The sequence below is a fragment of the Coenobita brevimanus genome, chromosome 107, assembly GCF_032717465.1.
Source record: "Coenobita brevimanus isolate Jiangsu-jjx chromosome 107, ASM3271746v2, whole genome shotgun sequence".
In the NCBI taxonomy this organism is placed as follows: domain Eukaryota; kingdom Metazoa; phylum Arthropoda; class Malacostraca; order Decapoda; family Coenobitidae; genus Coenobita; species Coenobita brevimanus.
The window spans coordinates 5,835,084-5,856,271 of NC_137060.1; the positions used below are offsets into that span (position 1 = coordinate 5,835,084).

Genomic DNA, 21,188 nt, shown 5'->3' on the forward strand with positions numbered 1-21,188 from the left:
GCTACGAAAAAATGATTCAAATTCAGTGTTCGACCGACCGCAGAGCCACTCTCGTATATGGTGAGACAAGCAACTACTTCCACTTTGTCCCAGTTAGTTCCCGCTCCCCAGCTGCATTATGTGTGGCTTTTGTACTACGAGAACTTTTTTGCATCTTTCACATCTTTCGTACCTTTCGTCATGCTACCCAAGCGTCCTTCATCTTCATCACCATCTTCTGTGCAGCCTCTCAAGAAGAAGCAACACCAAACCCTGACACTGGAGCACAAGCTCGAAATTATCAAGAGGCACGATGAAGGCCAGGGCGTGAGTGAGATTGGGCATGCCATGGGCTTAGCTGTGCCCACTGTTGGTACAGTAACCAAAAAAAAAGAACAGTACAAGAAGATGGCAACCTCTTTTTCAAGCTCACCAGCTGCTTGCCAGGCCAAATGGACACGAAACAGCAGGATGGAGAAAATGAAACAGTTGCTGTTAAAGTGAATGGAGGACTGTCAGCAGAAGAGGATTCCTCTCTCTCTTGTGCCGATTCAAGAACGTGCCATGGAGATCTGGGGCAGTTTAGAGGGAGATGCTGCTGCTGCAGGCCCTTCAGCTGCCACTTCTGGTGCGACTTCTACTGCTGGGGAGACCTTCAAGGCCAGCAGAGGCTGGTTTGATCGTTTCAGGAAGAGGGCTGGTTTCGCTAATGTTTGGCTTCAGGGAGAGGCTGCTAGCGCCAATTCAGCTGCTTCATTGGCATTCTCAGCCCAGCTCAAGAAAATCATCGAGGAAAGCGGCTACTCCCCAAAGCAGGTCTTCAACATCGATGAGACAGAGCTTTATTGAAAGAAAATGCCAAGTAAGTTAAATTCATAATTCATTGTTTTACAAGTTACTTGCAGGCTAGCTGCAACAAGAAATAATAAAAAATATTCACCATAATTAAGGCAGGTAGTGGTGAAAGGAGTGAAATTTAAAGTGACACGTGTTGTGAAGGTTGCCAGTCGTATGATATCACTTTTGTTAGTTTGGGTCAATTTGTGCGTGTTTAGTGTTGTTCAGTTCAGTTCAGTTGCTGGGCGGAGATTTTGCCTTTGCGACAGTGCCTCAGTTTTTTGTTGTGAAAGTGACAAAAATATTGGGAAATTTTAACTGAGTGATGAAGTGTTCTTAAATTTTTGTGCACTGTACATAGCTATTTGAGTCAATTTGTAAGTGCTTAACAAGTGTTATGAAAGTGGCACTTGTTGTGAAGGTGGCCAGTCGTACGAAATCACATGAAAAATGTAATGTCAGCCTACAACTGATAAGCTGCAGTGTTCTTATGAGTTTTATTACAAGTGTCATTTTTTTGTTGCAGCACCTAAACTTCAGGTGGGAGAAAACTGCTCCAGGATCTACAGCGGCTAAGGATCACCTGACCTTGGCCCTAGGAGGCAATGCTGAGGGTGATGTCAAGCTTAGGCCACTTCTGGTCTACAGTTCTGAAAACCCTCGGGCACTAAAAAATACATTTAAGCCGTCTCTGCCTGTCTACTGGAAGTCCTCCAAAAAGGCATGTGTTACTATTTCTGTCTTTTATGACTACATCTATAACTATTTTTCTCCCTTCATCTCCCGGTACACTTCAGCAAACAACCTAGCGAACAAGACCTTGTTGATCGTCGACAATGCACCAGTGCATCCTACTACTACTATGAATGCTGTTTGGAGGAAACTGTGGCTGGAGGCAGTGCATGACTTCACTGGTTTTTCAGTGCCTGATGCTGTCACCCTTGACAAGGAGATTGCTGCCTTGGCAAATGAGGTTGCCCTGGGCAACAATGGGGAGGAAATGAGTCCCGAGGACATCGCAGAACTTGTGGAGTCTCACAAGGAGCTGACCATAGAAGACCTGTTGGAGCTGGAGGAGACAAGGCAGTATGCTGCAGAGCCTGACTCTCCTGCCCCACCCACTTTGACCATTGCATCACTGGAAAAGATTCTGAAAGCCTATGAGCATACAAATGACCTTGTCTTTCAGCTTGACCCAGAGGTGAACAGAAGCTTCAAGTTACACAGTCATGTCAAAGGTGGGCTGAGATGTTATGAACAGCATCCTAGAGAGAAAAAATTAGGGGCCAAGCAGTGCGAAGTCACTGATTTTTTTCCCCTTAAGACTCACCCTGCAGCACCTGCCTCACCACAGGATCCAGAGAAGGCAACCTGAGGGGCCACCAGTCACTGTTACACTCACTCTGCCTCTCCTGCCACACCACAGGATCCACCAGTCACTAAACTCACCCTGCCTCACCTGTATATACTGTTTTGTATTTTTTACTGTAATTACTGTTGTTTGCAGATGATACTGTGTTGTTGAGTGAAGACGAAGGGGAGCTGCAAGGCTTGGTGGATGAGTCTGGGAGAGTGTGTAGGAAACAGAATCTAAATGTAGGGAAGAGTAAAGTGATGGTCTTTGAGAGAGGTGAAGTCAGTGAATGTACAGTGAGGTTGAATGATGAGTACATTTAAGTACTTGGGGAGTGTGATGAGTAATGATGGAAGCCTGGAGGGTGAAGTGCTTGAAAGGGTACAGCAAGGAAGAAAGGTTGCTGGTACCTTAAAAGCAGTGATAAGAAACAGGGAAGTGAGCATGGAAGTGAAAAAGTTACTACATGACAGTTTTGTGATACCAACTCTAACGTATGGAAGTGAAGCTTGGACGTTGTTGGAAGGACACAAGTCAAGAGTAACAGCAGTGGAAATGAGTTATTTAAGAGGAGCCTGTGGAGTCACATGGAGAGACAGGCTGACAAATGAGGATATAAAGGAGCATTGTGGTGTGGATGTGGATGTGATAGGAAGCGTTAGGAGGAACACACTGAGGTGGTTTGGCCATGTGGAGAGGATGGAGAGAGAGACTGACAAGGAGAGTGTATGTGAGTGAGGTGGAAGTAAGTAAGTAATAAGGACTGGCAATTAGAGTGAGGTGGAAGGTGGGAGAGGGAGGGGGAGGCCGAGGATGAGATGGAGGGATGGAGTGGAGAGGTATATGAGAGAGGAAGGTGTGAGTTGGGAGCAGGGCTGTGAAATAGCGGGGGACAGGGCGACGTGGAGGCGATTTGTTTGTGGCCACCCTGTACAGGACTGAGGCATCTGGCAATTATAGATAGATAGATAGATAAATAAACGACAATTTAAAGATCACTCAGCTTTTATTAACATTTCTACTGTAGATTTAAGAGCTTACAACCAGCCTAGAAGTTAGCTGACAGATTTTGGGGGGCTCCTGGAATGCATCTCCTCATTTTCTTAAGTTTCTTATGGGGAAAAATGCTTTAATATGTGAAAAAATCAAGCTATAAAAGATTTTAAAGATATCTAACCCTTTTGTACATTGGGGACCCCCTGTATTATGGAACAATATATACTTGTACACAGTAAGTATAACCCACACATTAGCCTCTTACCTTAAAATCTATGCAAGAAAGGCTTAGCTGACCCGAAGGGATGGGGTACTGAGGCAGGGTGTGGTAGTTATGGTGCCCCGCCCCCAGCACCCTCTACACCGTCCACTCCGTCACACAACCACCAACATGCTCCACATCAGTCATGAACTCCTTAACCCTTATGTGCCGGTTGACATGTATAACTGTCACGATTTTGGGAGCAGAGCAACACCAGTTGACATGCATAGCCGCAAGCGTCTTCCCGCCACCCTTTGAACTTTAACTTATCCTTACTCACTGACGGGACCACCTGGAGACATGCGGATACTTTCATTTGAAAGAAGAAGAGTTGGTGAGTCTTATGCATCTTTAATTTTTTCTCTAGCTGTTATAGTCTGGCAGAGATTAGGGTTTGAAAGAAGGGTATTTTTTCCAAAATCAAGAAATCCCCCACAGGGAGGAATGTGCGACATCAGAAAATCCCCCGGCATGTAGGGGTTATAGTCCAAGGCAGACACAACAAATGCACCATTGTCATCATCCTCAACTGATGTTGAGGGCACTGGATCCTCTTATTGTGGTGGAGTAAAGAAAGTGGTGGTCAGAGTCTGATGCCTTTGGTTCACTTCCTCGGCATGCCTGTCTTGGTAGTAACAGAGGTTGTTTTCCATGGCATCAACAAACTCTTCAGCTCTCACTTTATAGTTTTTGTTCACTGTCACTTGATCTTTAAACTCACGAAAGGCTGCCAGGATTTTGCCTATGTTTCGGAATGGTAGGTACAGTATTCACTATTCATGGCCATGGCTTGTGATGTCATGGCCCACTATCTTCTTCGCGCGTGCTACTAGGGTAGGTTGTGCTCTGCAGCACGACAAGGGATTTGGCTCACTTTGCAGCTCAGATTTCGCGTTTTTGAAAACCAACTTCCGCACTACCAATTATTTAATTTTTTTCATCCCCCCCCCTTGCGCTCTAAGCATTTTGTGTCATAGAAACTCGCATATCAAGAGAATGGTCTGTATTCTGACATACTGAACTAATACAAAGATTTAAGGAATAGTTGCAAACAGTGTCACAAATATCAGGGATCAAAAACAGCAAATTTAATAGCCTGGTTACATATACATTGCTTCAAGGAACTGTATGGTACAAGACTAGCAGAAGGACTGTTTTTTTCAATGTGACTAAGTTTATATTACAATACTGCCCTACATTCCCCAAGCTGTAAGGCTAAGAGGTGAACACATAAAACTCACAGAGGCACTCAGATCATCACTATATGATTCACATTTCAAGAAGATAGCAGATAGCATGGAACAATCCTATCAGTATTAACCACTCCCAATCCAGTGATGCATGTGCCATTTTATTTTTGCTATCTCCTGATGATTTTCTTCAGATTGGAAAAAATCTATACTTGTGAGGGTAAATGATGGTTATACATAACCCTGCAGATCAAGGAGTTCTTCCTAAGCTAATAAAATCACCTGAAGATAAGAATAACAAAATCATTGTTAAGGTTTTAGTGCAGGATGATTTTTTTTCACAAAACAAATATGACAGAGATGATGCTGTACTACATCAGGAGGAAAAGAGCACAATGCAAAATTTTCACCCATTCAGTATAATGCTTTACTTTTTTCTTGCACCATCAAATGATTAAATCCAATTTAAGAAATCTCTAATTCTGTAAGAATTGTGGCCATGATCAATGGGCTAATAAGAGGGGGTGTCTTAATACAATGCAATTTTCAGTTACAGGGGATCCTATATGATAAAATTATGGCCAAGTTAATAAAACTGACCTATGTTATCGATTGTTAATCATATATGACTATCACTGTTCTGACATCCATTAACTGCTCAATAATTTTAATTACAATACTGTAAAGATGCTAGCTTACAACGCTGCTGATGTAATATGTGTTAGTGCAAGTACAAAGTAAATCCATATCCTCTACACAGGCAAATTGTAGAAACAAACACAAAACTTCATTAAAGCTTTCTGAGTTGCACAGTAAACTTAATGTAATTATTTTTGTGACTCAGTTGGGTATCATCTTTCCATCCAGTGCTACCCACTACTGTATGATAGATGGAAGCTGAAGTTAATATTATTCCCCCTAGTGAGCTGGGATCACAAACAACTTTTCCCCAGCTTAGCAAAGTGAATCTTAGGACTCTCTGACAGGGTATACGTTTTGATGGGGCAGAAGAACAAGAGGACAGACATAAGTAAAGCACTGTGATACTAGATACCAGGTATTGTCGTATTTATCACAAAAGCTGCAGCCATAAGCAGGAAGGGTGGTATAAATAATACGGAAATTAGTGAGTAAATGTTCTGAAGTGGACAAATAGGCTAAAGGAGAAAGATGTGGACTTGCTGAATAGACAGATACATAAACATACGGTATCAGTATTTAAAAAAAAAAAAAAAAAAAATGGAGAATATTTTCCCAAAGTGAGACTTAAGGTAATGTTGGATGACCATATATGGTGTGGAAGAAGTTACTGGAATGCTACTTTGGTGAGAGAAAATGAAGAGAAAAGAGAGAATGAAGTGAAAGAAGAGTGAAAAAGTAAGAGAGAATCAAAAAGCGGCAGAGTGTGAGAATCAAGAAAAGAATGACTGAGAGGTACTGTGGGTCACAAAAGTATTGGTGCATGATATGTGTGAAAAATTTGGGAACACAGAATGAAGGTCACTGAAATATTAGTGTCCAACCTACCACACGCTGGTGGCGCTGATGTCGGGAGGTGTCATATATTGCCAACTGGCAACATCCTTTTGTAAACATATGGCAAATGTTATGCTAATATAAAGAGACATTGTTAATAAACAATGAGACGTTGGTAACGTATATGCAACAGTTGTTTTCTAAAGTTTTCAGTAGGCATCAGACCTCCTGTGCACCAATACTTTTGTGACCCATAGTACAGCATAGGACAGTATAAGTGAACAAAGCAACCTGGAAATAGCTGTGACAGTTATTCCTTGTTGGGGGGCCCCCAGGAGGGAGAATGACATTGGGTAATAAGATGTTGCCTATGAACAAATATGATGCTTACAAACAAATGCATACAAAACAAGACCCCACAACTGATACACTATAGCTTCAAACCTGTGAAATGCACAATGAAAATCATAAAGAGTAAAACAGACGACTAAGCAGTTATTGATGATCCTTAATGAATTTCACATTATCATCAGCAAAAACTTCAGTTCTCTACATTAATTTTCATAATATAGCCAGCAGAGATATTCAGGGTCACTTTAACTGGAACAATCTGAGAAGATTTAACATTTTGCCATTACCCCAAAAACATGAAACAGGGAAAAGCTCTCTAAGGATGATGGAGGCTGAGACAATAAACGCTAACCACCAACAGATTACTGTAGTTTGTAACTGATGTTACTTCAACTTCTGCTTTTCTACCTCCCTCTTCCTGTTTCTGCTACCCTCCCATGTCCCAACATTAATGGTGAAGAGAGTTTGATGACAGATACACAGATAGACAGAGACAGGCAGACAAATAGATAAACAGAAAAACACAGACAAACTGAAATTATAGACAAATATACAATAAGATTTCAGATGAACAAACACAAAGACCACAAGACTTTCAAATGATAATGCAACAGAAGAAATAGTGGAGGAAACAAGTAATTAGGCAATTAGCAGAGGCCACAACAGTAACTTCTAGTGAATAATTTAGACTACTGCAATGGACTATTCTCACATCGTTTTCATCCTATGATTTATAACACATCTTACAAAGTTCTTCATGCCACAATACAAAATCATCAGATATTATACTGACAACCATAATGAAGCTATCATAAATTCAACATGAGCTCGGTGGACTACAGGTTGAAGCTGCCCCCCTCCTACCATTCAACCTACTCCTTTCATGGGGATAGGGAGGGGACTTGTGGGAAGCCAATATAACCAGGTAGAGGAGCCATTCAGTTATATTGGTGCCACTATGTGAAGGTGCCTCTCTCCAGCACCATTAAACAGGGGCAATATAAAACAATAAACTATACAGCATTAGAACATTTACCACACATCAATTCTGCATGATATAAAATGGAACCAAGTACAACACTCTAGTCTCATCGCAACTATGACATCTCACACGGCATCATAAAAATAGTGTTAAAACTGTATTTGCCTCAATAATCTCACACGCTGGTAGACCAAAACTCTCGCCAACATCAACTAATGTCCTATAGTGCATTTATTCGTACATGGCAAAGATCCTTCAACCCCTTCAGCTCAGGGTATGGCAAAGCGTAGTCAAACTGAAGGATAAATTTGATTAGTGACCAGGGACTCCTTCGTATCTCATAACCAACTCTTATCAAATTTCTTGCAACGACAACTTGGTATTTTAGTTTTGGGAGTGGTCCAATTCTATCAGATGAAAACAAACCAGCTACAGTCAGGTATCTATCTATCTATCTATCTACATAATAAAATACTAAACTGAACTACAGGCTACACTGAGCAAGTTGTGTAGACTAGACTCATTAGGCAAATGCTTTACAGTTAACCGCACTGGGTTCTAATGGCACTTTCTGAACAAGTACAGTATCACAGTACACTAACATATATCTGAAATTTGTAAGAACATTTCCTCCAGCTACTCCCTACATAAAGTACAGACTTGGAAATTGAAGTCATACTATCTTATTTTATTCAAAGATATGTCTACTATTTTCCAAAAATAAGTTGAACAGATAGCTAATCTAATCTCCAACTCACAGATTACCCTGTAAAAATGGTCCTACAATTAGCAACGTTGACATGATGAACTGCACTGAACATTTCTGGCTGTTGCACATTAGTAAGTACTGTAATACATGCACTTACATTTAAAGGCAGTCAACAGCAGAAATTAACTGCAAGCATCTCAATATGCTCTGAGCCTGTTAGTCTGCTCTGTGAAAGAAATTAATTTTTAAGACGGCGAATAAATAACATTTGTATACTGTTATTTAATGCATACCTGTCAACTCATCACTATACAGTGCTCCCATGTCACATTAGGAAGGATGATGTAAATTTCTGCTGTTGACTGTACTATCAAAATGAATGCTGGATTACATTGCTCCAATAGCTTTAACTGTACCATTATAGCAGTAGTGTGTCTTGTACAGTGATTCCTTGGTTATCCCACATAAATAACGCATGACAATGGAACTGCACAATAATGAATACACAGAATCTATGGGATTTATTTTAACTGGTACCTGGCAGCTCAAGTGCAAGGCCAAATTGTCCCTTTTATGACAATTTAGACCCACTAAATGCATACACACCGATATGATAAATACCAGAAACACACATACGAGGTGCATTCCAGAAGTTTTGAGGCACTTCTAACTGTCCTAGATTATTGTCACTTTAATATACCATTACTATACACAGAATCTATGGGATTTATTTTAACTGGTACCTGGCAGCTCAAGTGCAAGGCCAAATTGTCCCTTTTATGACAATTTAGACCCACTAAATGCATACACACCGATATGATAAATACCAGCCTAAATGGCTCACTTGGTAAGCTGCTGTACTCACGCAGTTTCAAGCGCTGGTTCGAATCCCCGCAATATTACCCCCTGGGGGTAGGGGGGTTTCAAGAATACTCCCCCAGTATCCCTGCTTGTCGTACGAGGCGACTAAAAGGGTTGGTGGTGGGCTAGTGCCCCACCCCATAAAAAGAACTAACTAAAAAAGCAAATAAAGCGCCTCGGACCCGGACGGACCATACGTTGACGACTAAGGAACGGACAAAGGACATTCTGAGAGTAGGAACGTGGAATGTGAGAGGAGTGAATGATGAAGTGAAAGAGAGAGATTGTCCAGGTGCTTGAGGATGCAAAAGTGGATATATGTGGATTGACTGAAACTAAATGGAAAGGTGAAAGGATGAGACAATGGGAATACGGTGTAGGTATATGTGCGGGAGTCAGTGAGAATGAGAGGGCAAGAGAGGGAGTATGTCTGATGATAAGCAAGAAGTGGAAGGAGAATATAAGAGAGTATGGAACAGTGGGTGCAAGGATTGTATGGGTGAGGATGAAAGTAGGTATACAAGCATGGGCGATTGTATGTGTGTATGCTCCAACAGAGGATCGAGTGGCAAGAGTGAAAGATGAGTTTTGGGCGAGAGTAGAAGCATGTATGGACAAGTTTGAGAGGAGGCGAGAGAGTGCTGTTGATTGGAGACATGAATGGCAAAGTCAGGGAATGTACGAGTGGATGGAGTGGTTGGTCAGTGGGGTGTGTGCCAGCGGAAGTAGATGGGAATGGTAGTGCTTTGGTGGACATCTGTGCTGGTAAGGGGTTGGCAATAGCCAACACCTACTTTCGTCATAAGATGATCCACCGGTATACATGGAGAGTAATGAGGAGGATGGATGGTGAACTTGTTGAACGAAAGGCAATGATAGACTACGTATGTGTGGATGAGCGAATGAGAAGACAAGTGTTGGATGCAAGGGTGTGGAGAGGGTGGGGGAATGGAGTCTCGGACCATCACTTAGTGATGGCCAAGGTAAAGCTGCAAAGAAAGTGGTTGAGGAGGCGAAGGGGAAGACAGGAGGAAGCAGCTCCTGTGAGAAGAGTGGAGAAATTGCAAGATAGTGAGAAAGAGGACAGAGTATAAGAGCATAGTGGAAGAAAGATTGGGAAGGTATGAGCTAGAGCAGATGGAAGGGTGGAAGACGTATGTAAGATATTCACGGAAGAGATAAGCGCAGCGTGTGAGGCAGTTTGTGGAGTGAGGAGGAGATGCAAGGGTGTGCAAGGGACAGCATGGTGGAATGATGAGGTGAAACGAGCTGTGGAACAAAAGAAGAAGGCATATGGTGAATGGTTGGCGAGTAGAGGTAGGGGAGAAGATGAGAGAGAGAAGAGAGAGGTATATGTGAGCAGGAGAAGGGACGTTAAGAGACTGGTGAAGGAGAGTAAGAAAGTGGATGAAGAGTTTGGGAGGAATCTGAGTGTGAAATGGAGGGAGAGTAAGAAATTGTTTTGGAAGGAGGTAAAGAAAGTAAGGCAGTGTGAAAGGGGAAATAGTAGGGGAGTGAAAGATAGGAATAACAGATTGTTGGTGGAGAAGAGAGAGAAATTGAGGAGATGGAAGGAGCACTTTGAGGATTTGTTGAATGTAGAGAGTGAGAGCAGTGTGAGTATAAGTGGTTGGGGAATGGCTGGGAGAAGAAGAGATGAGAGGAGGGAGGAAGAGATCAGTAGGTCGGAAGTAGTGGAAGCGATGAAGAAGATTAAGCGGGGAAAGGCCCCAGGAATTGATGGAGTGTGTGGTGAAATGCTTAGGTATGGGGGTGAGATTGTTGTGGAGTGGATATGGAAGTTGTGTAGATTGGCTTGGGAAGAGGGAAGGGTTCCAGAGGACTGGAAATCAGGTATAATTGTTCCTCTGTACAAAGGAAAAGGGAGAGAGAAGTATGTGGTAACCATAGGGGTATTTGCCTTCTTAGTGTGACTGGTAAAATATATGGTAGAATACTCATTGATAGGGTTAGGCATATGACAGAGGAGCTAGTTGGAGAAGAACAAGGGGGATTTAGGAAGGGAAAAGGGTGTGTAGATCAGATATTTGTTCTAAGATGTTTAGTGGAGAAGTATCTAGAGAAGGGAAGGAAAGTGTACGCTGCCTTCATGGACTTGGAGAAAGCTTATGACAGAATAGATAGGAAAGGTATGTGGAAGGTACTAAGAATATATGGAGTGGAGGGGAAATTGTTGAGTGCTGTGAAGAGTATGTACGGGAGCTAGGGCTACGGTGCGAGTGGATGGTGAGTTGAGTGAGTTCTTTGATCTCAATGTGGGACTGAAACAGGGGTGTGTAATGTCTCCATGGCTGTTTAATATATATATGGATGGGGTCGTAAAGGAGGTACAAGGTAGGGCAGTGGATGTGGGGGTGGCCCTAATGAATGAGGGTGAGATTTGGAAGCTTCCGGTGTTGCTGTTTGCTGATGATACAGTATTGTTGAGTGAAGATGAATGGGAGTTGCAAGGTTTGGTGAATGAATTTGGGACAGTGTGTAGGAGGAGGAAGCTGAAAGTTAATGTAAACAAAAGTAAAGTTATGGTGTTTGAGAGGAATGAAGTCACAGAGTGTGCAGTGAGGTTGGATGGTGAGGATATGGAGAATGTGAGTGCATTCAAGTACTTGGGTAGTGTGATGAGTAAGGATGGAACTTTGGGGGATGAAAGTACGTGAAAGGGTACAGCAGGGAAGGAAGGTTGTTGGCACACTGAAAGCAGTGATGAGAAATAGGGAGGTGAGTATGGAAGTTAAGAAGTCACTGCATGATGGTATTGTGATCCCTACCCTGACGTATGGAAGCGAGGCGTGGACCTTGCAAGAGGGGAACAAGTCAAGAGTGAGAGCAGTGGAAATGAGTTACTTGAGAGGAGCATGTGGAGTGACATGGAGGGACAGGTTGACGAATGAAGAAGTGAAGGAACGTTGTGGGGTAGATGTGGATGTGGTTGAAAAGATTAGGAGAAATACACTGAGGTGGTTTGGACATGTGGAGAGGATGGAGAATGAAAGACTGACTAAGAGGGTGTATGTAGGTGAGGTGGAGGGAGGGAGAGGGAGGGGTAGACCGAGGATGAGGTGGAGGGATGGAGTTGAGAGGTATATGAGGGAGGGGGGGGTGAGTTGGGGGGAGGGGAGTCAAATGGTGGGTGACAGAGTGACTTGGAGGCGTTTTGTCTGCGGCCACCCTTTGCGGGATTAGGGCGTCGGGCTATAGATAGATAGATAGACTATACATCTAATAAGCTAACATGCCATATTTTGTTTTTCCAGGCTGAAGGAGACGGCTGTTATAGCACTTTAAACACATCCTACTATACACCGTTTGTCACAGCTGACTAGTTCGCAGAATGCAGTCAGGACGTGAAGACAATTTGGAAGCTTGCTACGCAATAAAGTTTTGTGTTAAACTGGACAAAAATGCTACAGAAACTTATGAAATGATCCAGACTGCTTACGGATTAACTTGTATGAGCAGAGCATATGTTTTTCGCTGGCACAAGAAGTTCCAGGACGGAAGAGAAGAGTTGAGAGATGATGAGAGGTGCGGGAGGGAGAGGGACATCACAACGCCAGAGTTGCTTGAGAAAATTCGCAATTTTCTGGATGAGGACCGTCGTGTATCTATTCAGACAATAAGTACACAGTTTGGAGTCGATGTGGCAACTGTACACAGAATTCTTCATGAAGATCTGTACATACGCAAAATTTATGCAAAGTTTGTTCCCACAGTGCTCAGTGACGAACAGAGGGAAAGATGTGTTGGTGACAGCAGGGAGATGGTTGAGCTCATTACCTCGAATCTGAGTGCTCTTGGGTCTCTGGTGACCTGTGACGAAAGCTGGATCTACTGTTATGATCCAGAGACCAAGAGACAGAGTTCCCAATGGAAGCATTTTGACTCCCCCGGACCCAAGAAGGCCAGGCAGAGCAGGTCCACTGAGAAGCTCATGATGATCCTCTTTTTCGACAGCAAGGGCATCATCTACATCCATTGGGTTCCCTCCGGCCAGACAGTCAACAAAGAATACTATGTGGAGGTTTTGAGGGAGTTCAGGAAGAGATTTCGTCGCAATAGGCCAGGGCTCTTCAAATCGGGTCATTGGCACCTGCACCAGGACAATGCACCAGTCAACAATTCCATCCTGATGACCAACTACTTGACAAAGATGGGCGTCAAGACTGTCCCTCACCCTCCCTGCAGTCCAGACCTTGCCCCCTATGACTTCTGGTTATTCCCCAAGCTGAAGGAGAACCTCAGGGGCAGTTGTTTTGAAGACGTTGAGGAGATGAAGGAGGCTGTGACAAGGGTCCTAGACACATTCACTTTGGAGGATTATGAGGGGGCCTTCAAGAAGTGGCTGGAGCGTTACAAGTGCATTGAAGTTGGAGGGTCCTATTTTGAAGGAGATAAGAGTTTTGTACTTTTTTTAAATAAATAAATGTCTCTCCTAAAAAAGTCTCAAAACTTCTGGAATGCACCTCATATATATGGTAAGGTTGATAGAAACTAATGAAAGGGTACAACAAGGAACAAACATGTACCAAAGAGAGACCTGAGATGGCCTTGAGGTAAGGGGTTCTGAGGCCAGGGGGTGGGGAATTTCTGGTCTTTGCCATTTAGGATTAACTTCTTGAGTAGGGTGTCATCTCTGAATCCCTCAAATCCATCTGCAACCACAGACATTGCACCATCATTGTCAGCAGAAACCAGCTCAGATGCGTTATAACGATGTTTCGAAGCTCAAAAATGCCATATAATGACAGGAGTGCAGATTTTCATCACGCAATAACAAAAACTATTATAACCGAGGAAACATTGTATATGTTTTCACCATTGATTAACAGTTGTCCAGCATCACAAGAGCAGTGCCACTTACTCATCTGCTGATCTGAATTATTCTTTGGCCATCATCAGTTAGGGTAAGATATGAAAGTTAAAATATCCCAGCTGAATGACAATGCACTAACCCTACACAGGTACAAGATATCAACCATATTACACTAACTGGCCTGGGGGAGAAAAAAAAAAAAAAAAAAAAAAAAAAGGACAATATTCAACTGGGTCACACCTACCTCAACATTACTGGTCCTAACTCCTTGTTAAGCTTATATAGATTCTACTTTGCTAATCCCAGTCATGAATTACTCGATTCTTACTTGGAAGCACTTATTAGGTCTTAACTGGAAGCATTTCGGTTTAACCCCATGAACTTGGTGGTCTTTTTTAGTTTATATCTGCTTGCCCCAGACAATTTTATTCAGGAAGGACAGCTTTAAGTGTCGGGATTAATTTATGATATATTGTACTGTAATCTAACTTCTCACATTCAGAAACCTATCCTAAGCTCAAAGATACTAACTGAAGGTAGCTAAATTATATGTCACTGAAATCAAGAGGTTACTAATCTATCATACGACTGTGGCTAAGTGTTTTGAGAAAGGACAGGTCGACATTTTACGTGAATCATACTTGAACAATGGTAATCTTCGGTACAATATCCATCATTACACATATTTACTACAGTTACACTTGTCTAGAAAAAAATAATATGCCAGAAAATCTTGTTACTTAAAGGACCAAAACTCAGTTAATGAATGTACCATACTTAATGAGATTTTGACCTGACTCCCCCTACATGAAGAATACATTATACAACAATGAACAGAAATTTTAGCATCACTCCAACCACTACAGTTTACAACTTGGAATGAATCTTGTCTTTTACATGCTGCTTGGGCATCATGTGCAGCCAACGAAAAAAAAATGACTGTATTGCACCACTTCTTGCACTTATTATTCTCAAACACAGATGAACCATTAGGATATACAAGATACCTGGTGATGTAAGTACCTTACAAACATTGCCCTTGGTATTTCATTGATAACTCTCAGATAACTAAGACATATCTAAGAAATATTAAGAGTTATATGAAAGGAGCATGTAGTGTGTGAGGATGTGCTAGTAAGCATTAAGAAATACTTGGAGCTGTGTTTGACCATGTGGAGAGAATGGAGAATGACTGACTGACTGGGAGAGTGTAAGCAAATGAGGTGGAAGGGGAGATTGAGAATAAGATGGAGGGGTAGGGTGGAGAGATATATGGGAGAGAAGTGTGTGACCTGGAGGAGTGTGTGAGTGAGGTGAAGGGAGAGACACAGGATGATATAAATGGATGGGGCATAGAGGTACAAGAGAGAAGGGGATGTGAGTTGGAAAATGGATAGCCACATGGCAGTGGACATGGTGATATGCAGGTGATGTGTCTGTGGTCACCTCCTACAGGAGTAAGGCATGTGGCAACATGTATAGATAAGTATGGTATTTCACAGATGAAATTTCATAAAACAGCATGATGCAAGATGTTACACAGTCTGAGATAACAGCTCAAGAGACCAAGCAATGTCTGAGAAATTTGCTCATTTTTGTATCATCAAACATCAGGGGGGCAATACTTTTTGTTGGGTGTACACAGTGTTACAGAAGTATTTAAGCATCATGAAATTATTCCCTCTCAACCAGCACACAAAAATAGGCCTTCAGCAGAAAAGCATGTACAGTACAATAAGCTTTCCATACATAATAAATTACAGTAATGTCTTACAATCATTTAACACAAGTATAATCTTGTATTTTATTTCTGCTAATTCCAGAGAGTTTTATTCAGCTGAAAATAAGTCATAACTGCCTGTATGCTTAACAAATATAATAGTACAGGCATACAACATATATGGTAAAACAGTAGAGTCCAAAAAAGATGTGGAAAATACCATATATATTGTAATGCATACAAGTTGTGTTTCCATTAAGCAGAAGATAATGAGACCATTTACTCATTCACTGCAACCTTTTGTAAATGGGAACTTACTTCAGTAATTTAAAAACTTCCCTACAGTGCAGGAACATTACCAGATTCTAGTATGACTTAACTACTGAAAATACAGTCACTCGGTATTACCTGCTTGACTGCAAATGCTTTGATTATACCTTGTACTATAAATTCATGGAAACAATACTTACAGTAAAGACAACTGAGACTCATACAGCATACCATTACTACCTTCACAACAACTTGGCCTAGCATCACACGGTACAACATACCGTACTGCAATAGTAAGTCACCATTTTCACATGGATACACATTATGGTTTGTCTCCCCTATCCTGGCAGAGACTTCCCTCATTTTGCAGCCTATTTCTCATACTGTAGTTCAGTGGCAGAATAAAGGCCATCTCACACTGGAAGGTATGCAAACCAAGCTATGCATGCGTGCTAATTATGTTTGAGCTGTAACTGTGCTATGCATGTGTTAATTATGTTTGAACTGTAACTGTGCTATGCATGTGTGCTAATTATGTTTGAACTGTAACTGTGCTATGCATGTGTGTTATGTTTGAAATGCAACTGAGTTTATTCAGTTACAGTAGATACCTCATACGAAATCTATTCTACATATGCAATGTAGCATTGCTTCTGGTGAGAGTTACCTCAATGAATAAGCTTGGCTGAAATTCAAGACATGTAGCACATATAAATAACCTGACTGTCTGAAGAAAATACAATGGCTCTCCATAACACTATGACTGACACCATATTCAAGTGTCAATCTCTTACTACAGCTAAGCACTCAAGATGCAGAAATACAGTAATTAGGTATATTAATGGATTGTGTGGTAGTGTACAGGTTACAGTATACTGGACCCATTAAAGTTCTTGTTACCGTTTGTGGCACAGTTCATCACTACTCTTTACATAATGTTCGGGTAGAAATGATTATATTCAAAACATGTATCTGGTACTGTTAAGGTGGTGTCAAACAAGCAGATTTCTGGCAATCTTCCCCAGGCAATGATTTTGGGGGGTGGCTGGTGACTTTAACTGCAAAGGTTAATGTTACTGTACTTCTTTACAGTTACAGAGAGAAAATCACCAGGTGAGAACTGCTTGAAAAACATTTCTGTGACTCCACCTCTACATTTGCCTATTTACACTGTACACCAAGATAAAAATGTCTTCATATCAAAGTAATCAAGTGAAAATAGCTGACCAGGAAATCAAAGAAAGTTTTAAAATGTTCATGTATATAGTACTCCAAAATATATCAACTTTTTCCATAAACCAGTGCTGTATGGTAAATCTGGGAAAAGTCGCAAATCAGCTTTATGGGTTGCTTGGAAGCCTAACAGGCAATCTCTTAGTAAATCATTTAAAAAGAGATGGCTTACTGTACTGTACTCACAAACTTTTATCACAGTCAAAATCTGTCTTACAGAATGCCAGGCATGCAACTACTTTCTGAGTACTATTGATAAAAAATTCAGAGACTAAATATGTCCTGCCAACTGATGCACCATTATCCAATCACAGGTTCTGCAAGCTTCATCAGTAAGTTCTTGGACATATTTTACAGTTTTAGCTGTAAGTGCTGATATTCTCTCCACTTGTCCAATGCTTTTACTGATTACCATTAACATTTACACCTGCTGTAATAACATACTGCAGGAAGTCACCAGAAGAGTTTGCTACAGCTGGAGTGAAAAATACTGCACATACTATAATCATTTAGGCCCCCTGTGCCCAAACAGCAGTCAAGTGAATTTTAGAAAAAGTTCCTTTGGGAAGGGAGAGACAGTATTAACCCCTTCTTTATGGTAGCGTATCACAATGTCACTGTATTCTTCCACGACTATGGTGCTGATGCCAACATGAGGGTACCATATGGGCACAACACTGCACTCCAAGTCACCTCCAACACATCAACTGAACAGTGTGGTATGCATGCCCACGCTCAGTTTGTGTCAGGCCACAGATATTTTTTGCAAGGTACACAGGTACCACAAAACAGTACCGGTACTGCGGTACAGAAGGGGTTAACAAACATTTTCACTGATACAGATCCTTCCTAAGTTAATAAAATCAACTGAAGACGGTTTGAACAAAGTGAATATGAAGAACCGTAAATAGATCAGACAACACTGCTGTACTGAACTAATTCCAAACTAGACAAATATTAAACCTTATGAGAAAAATTGTCAAGATCAGACAAGACTAATTTCAAGCAAAACAATCACTAGAATGTTATGTCGCAAACGATGACTGGAAAACACACAGAACTGCAATTTGGCATGATGGGCTTAAAAAAATAAATTAAAAAAAAAAAAAAATAAAAAATAAGGGCGAACACACTATAAATGTGTCAGCACGCCGCCAAGCACACGGAGACTAACACTCAGTGACGTCATCTCTCCTCGCCAATGCACGTTCTCGTTAGCTGTGACACCTTTCAAAGTCCCAGAATAACATACCTCCCCTAAACTCCAATTTCATGCTCATCTGTGGAAGCAAACCGTACTTAGGTAAGTTTTCTGTACTAAACTAACCTTTTTTTATTTTTTTACTGAATATTCTGAATGTCTACAATATTAAAAGCTATTATTGGAAGTACTAGAGAAATGCAGGTTGGAGATGAGGCCACAGGTTGAAAGAATGAAATCAACCATATAATATCTGGTTTAATATAGTTCTCACTGGTATGCTTCATTGTGCATTCTTACTTATGGTAGCTGTTTCAAAACTGCTTAAGATGAACAATGAAGAATATGTCATTTTGGTATGGATTTTGCTCCCCAATCGAAATTCTTCAACACCAGAAACAGTATACCGTACTGCTGTATGTTTCCCTTAAAAAAAAAAAAAAAAAAAAAAAAAAAAAAAAAAGTATATCAGCACTTCATCAATTCTATCCCTGATGAACCAAACTGTAAGATTTATAAAGTAATATGGCAACATGTTCTATTCCACAAGAGTAATATATTTTTTTCTGTTTGCTGATGCATGATATCTGGCATTCCTGTATACCATAGAAGACAGGGATCCTAGAGCCACAGTTATAGGATTGGTAATACGACACAGCGCAGGAACTTCTATATCAGTCATTAATCAAAACTTCTATAGCAGGGTACAGTATGTATAAAAAATGCTAATGCATCAGATCAAATACAATACTTTCTAAAGTAAAAAAAATCCAAGTTATGCATAAGCTAAAACCATACAAACCTACAACATTTCTGTTAGTTCTATACTCCAATGAAAATAAATAATTCTGTACTGAAAATAAATTAGACATACAGTACAAGTAAACCTTTCCTTAATGTGTAGCGAAACATCCAGTCAGTTGAGTACGTCACTAAATTACACTAAGTATATCTTCAAATTACACTGAATACATCTCTCGACTGACAAGTAATGCTTTACACTTCCCTAACTCATTACCTCTCACTAATTTCAATGTTCTCTGATGTAAGAAACCATTATAGCCTAAATATACAGTACCTAGGTCTACAATAACCTGAAAAATAACCAATATTTTAACTTTATATGTCCTCTGTCTGTATAGGCACTACCATACAAAGCGTACAAAATTGAGTTCATAATAGTTTCAATAAATACTGGTACTGAACAAATACTGTATACTGGCAACTGTTTTGGAGTTGTAACAAAATTTTGAACTTTATAAGTCTTCTTGACCTTTGATGGAAGCCATAGTGACCTGGCTAAAATTCCATCCACTAATGCTAATCATATATCTATCATCCATGCCAGAGTGACTACAGCGCATTTACTTTAACCTGACAAAGAATCCGATACCCTTCTCGTTCAGCTGGTGGCCAAGTGTTGTCAGACTAGAGGGATGACTTGACTAGTAGTCGAGACTCATTCCCACTTCACAACTAAGGCTCATCAAACTTCAAGCAACTATGACTTAGTATCTGATTTGCAGTGACCCAGTTCTCTCAGATAAAAGCCACTACAGGCTAGTAATTTTGTACACTACTATTAAGCCTATATCAGTCATCCTTGGCGGAAGAAAGTGATGAGCACTGCATAACTGCCAGCGCCCCCTTGACCATAAGTCCCAGCCAGTAGATCTGTGGTGCCAGGACCAGGAGGCATGACAAGTGACACATGATGGGAATGGATGCCAGGGCGTGAATGTGGGACGGCGCCACGGTCTGCTGGCTCAGGTACACGGCATACATGACTGGGAACATGGCGACACGACACATGGCGAACACTGTCATCATAAGGAGCCCATTGACAAAATATATCCTGGAGTTTTTCTGTCCCAGCCGGCTGAGGATGACCCTGGCATTGACAAAAGGGGTGGACAGCTCCGTGCAGAAGAAACACCCGATGAAGAAGTGCCCCATCGGTGAGTGGTAGACCATGGCTGGGAACAGCAGGGTGACGATGGTTATGTGGTGAACAATCATCAGTATGTCCTCCTTCAAATATGACACCAGGGACTGCACAAAGCAATCAGGTGGCTTTTTTTCAGTGGCCGAGCTGCTTTTATACATGGCCCACAGGTCGTAGATAAAGTAGGCGGTTCCAATGGAGGAGTAGTAGACGGCCATGGGGTACTGGTCGTGCATCACGTCCCCCCAGCAGGCCCTCACAGTCAGCACCCCCACAACACCACACGCCACACCCTGCACACCAGAAACGAAACTCTCAGCAATATGAGCACGATGAGCGTGGGGGAGGCGACTAGTTCGTGTCCACATGCGAAGAACATTTGCGATCAACAGGTAAAGACAGAACCAGGCAACCAACGCATAGGCACCCACGGCAACTTGCGTCTTTACAGCCTCCATGTTTGTTATATCTCTCCACCACCGCCACCACACACGTATCGCAAACTGTATTATGTATCTTCCTTGTGTAGGCTGAGGGACTCGTTGATGTTGCTGTTATTTACGCATTATCCACTACACCACTCCATCACCCTCCAACACGTCAGCTGATTGCAGTGTTCCCAGATAACTTTCTCCAAAGTCCCAACCCGCTAAAGTGTAGCAAAAAAAAAAAAAAAAAAAAAAGTCCACCCGTCAAAGTTAACCCCCTAGAAATATACAAAGGCATATACAATAGAAGAAAGTGGTGGGTCCTACCATAATACATACAGCATACAAGTAGCAAGAGAAATTACATAGGAACAACCTGCAATGTAGAAGAGCTAATAGAATAAATAGTAATAAATTTCAATGACTGAACTAAAAGAAATTCACTGTCATACCCATTAAATTACTGTCAGAACGATATGGAGGCACTGTATTGTCTTATTTTACCACAGAGCTATGTTGTATAACCTGCAAAAGTATACGAATTCAATGTCCTGACATGA

The 21,188-nt window shown here is 41.4% G+C and overlaps 1 protein-coding gene across 1 annotated transcript; it reads right to left on the bottom strand.

Annotated features, from left to right (window-relative positions):
- Positions 1-19,848: 19,848 nt before the first annotated feature.
- On the bottom strand, positions 19,849-20,780 carry LOC145416686 (TLC domain-containing protein 3A-like). Its single transcript, XM_080285625.1, has one exon. The coding sequence runs from the start codon at positions 20,656-20,658 to the stop codon at positions 19,849-19,851; it is 810 nt and encodes a 269-aa protein (XP_080141751.1). The 5' UTR covers positions 20,659-20,780.
- Positions 20,781-21,188: the final 408 nt, after the last annotated feature.

Excerpts from the sequence above, each read along its gene's own strand:
- LOC145416686 (XM_080285625.1), bottom strand. The coding sequence starts at position 20,658 with ATGGAGGCTGTAAAGACGCAAGTTGCCGTGGGTGCCTATGCGTTGGTT.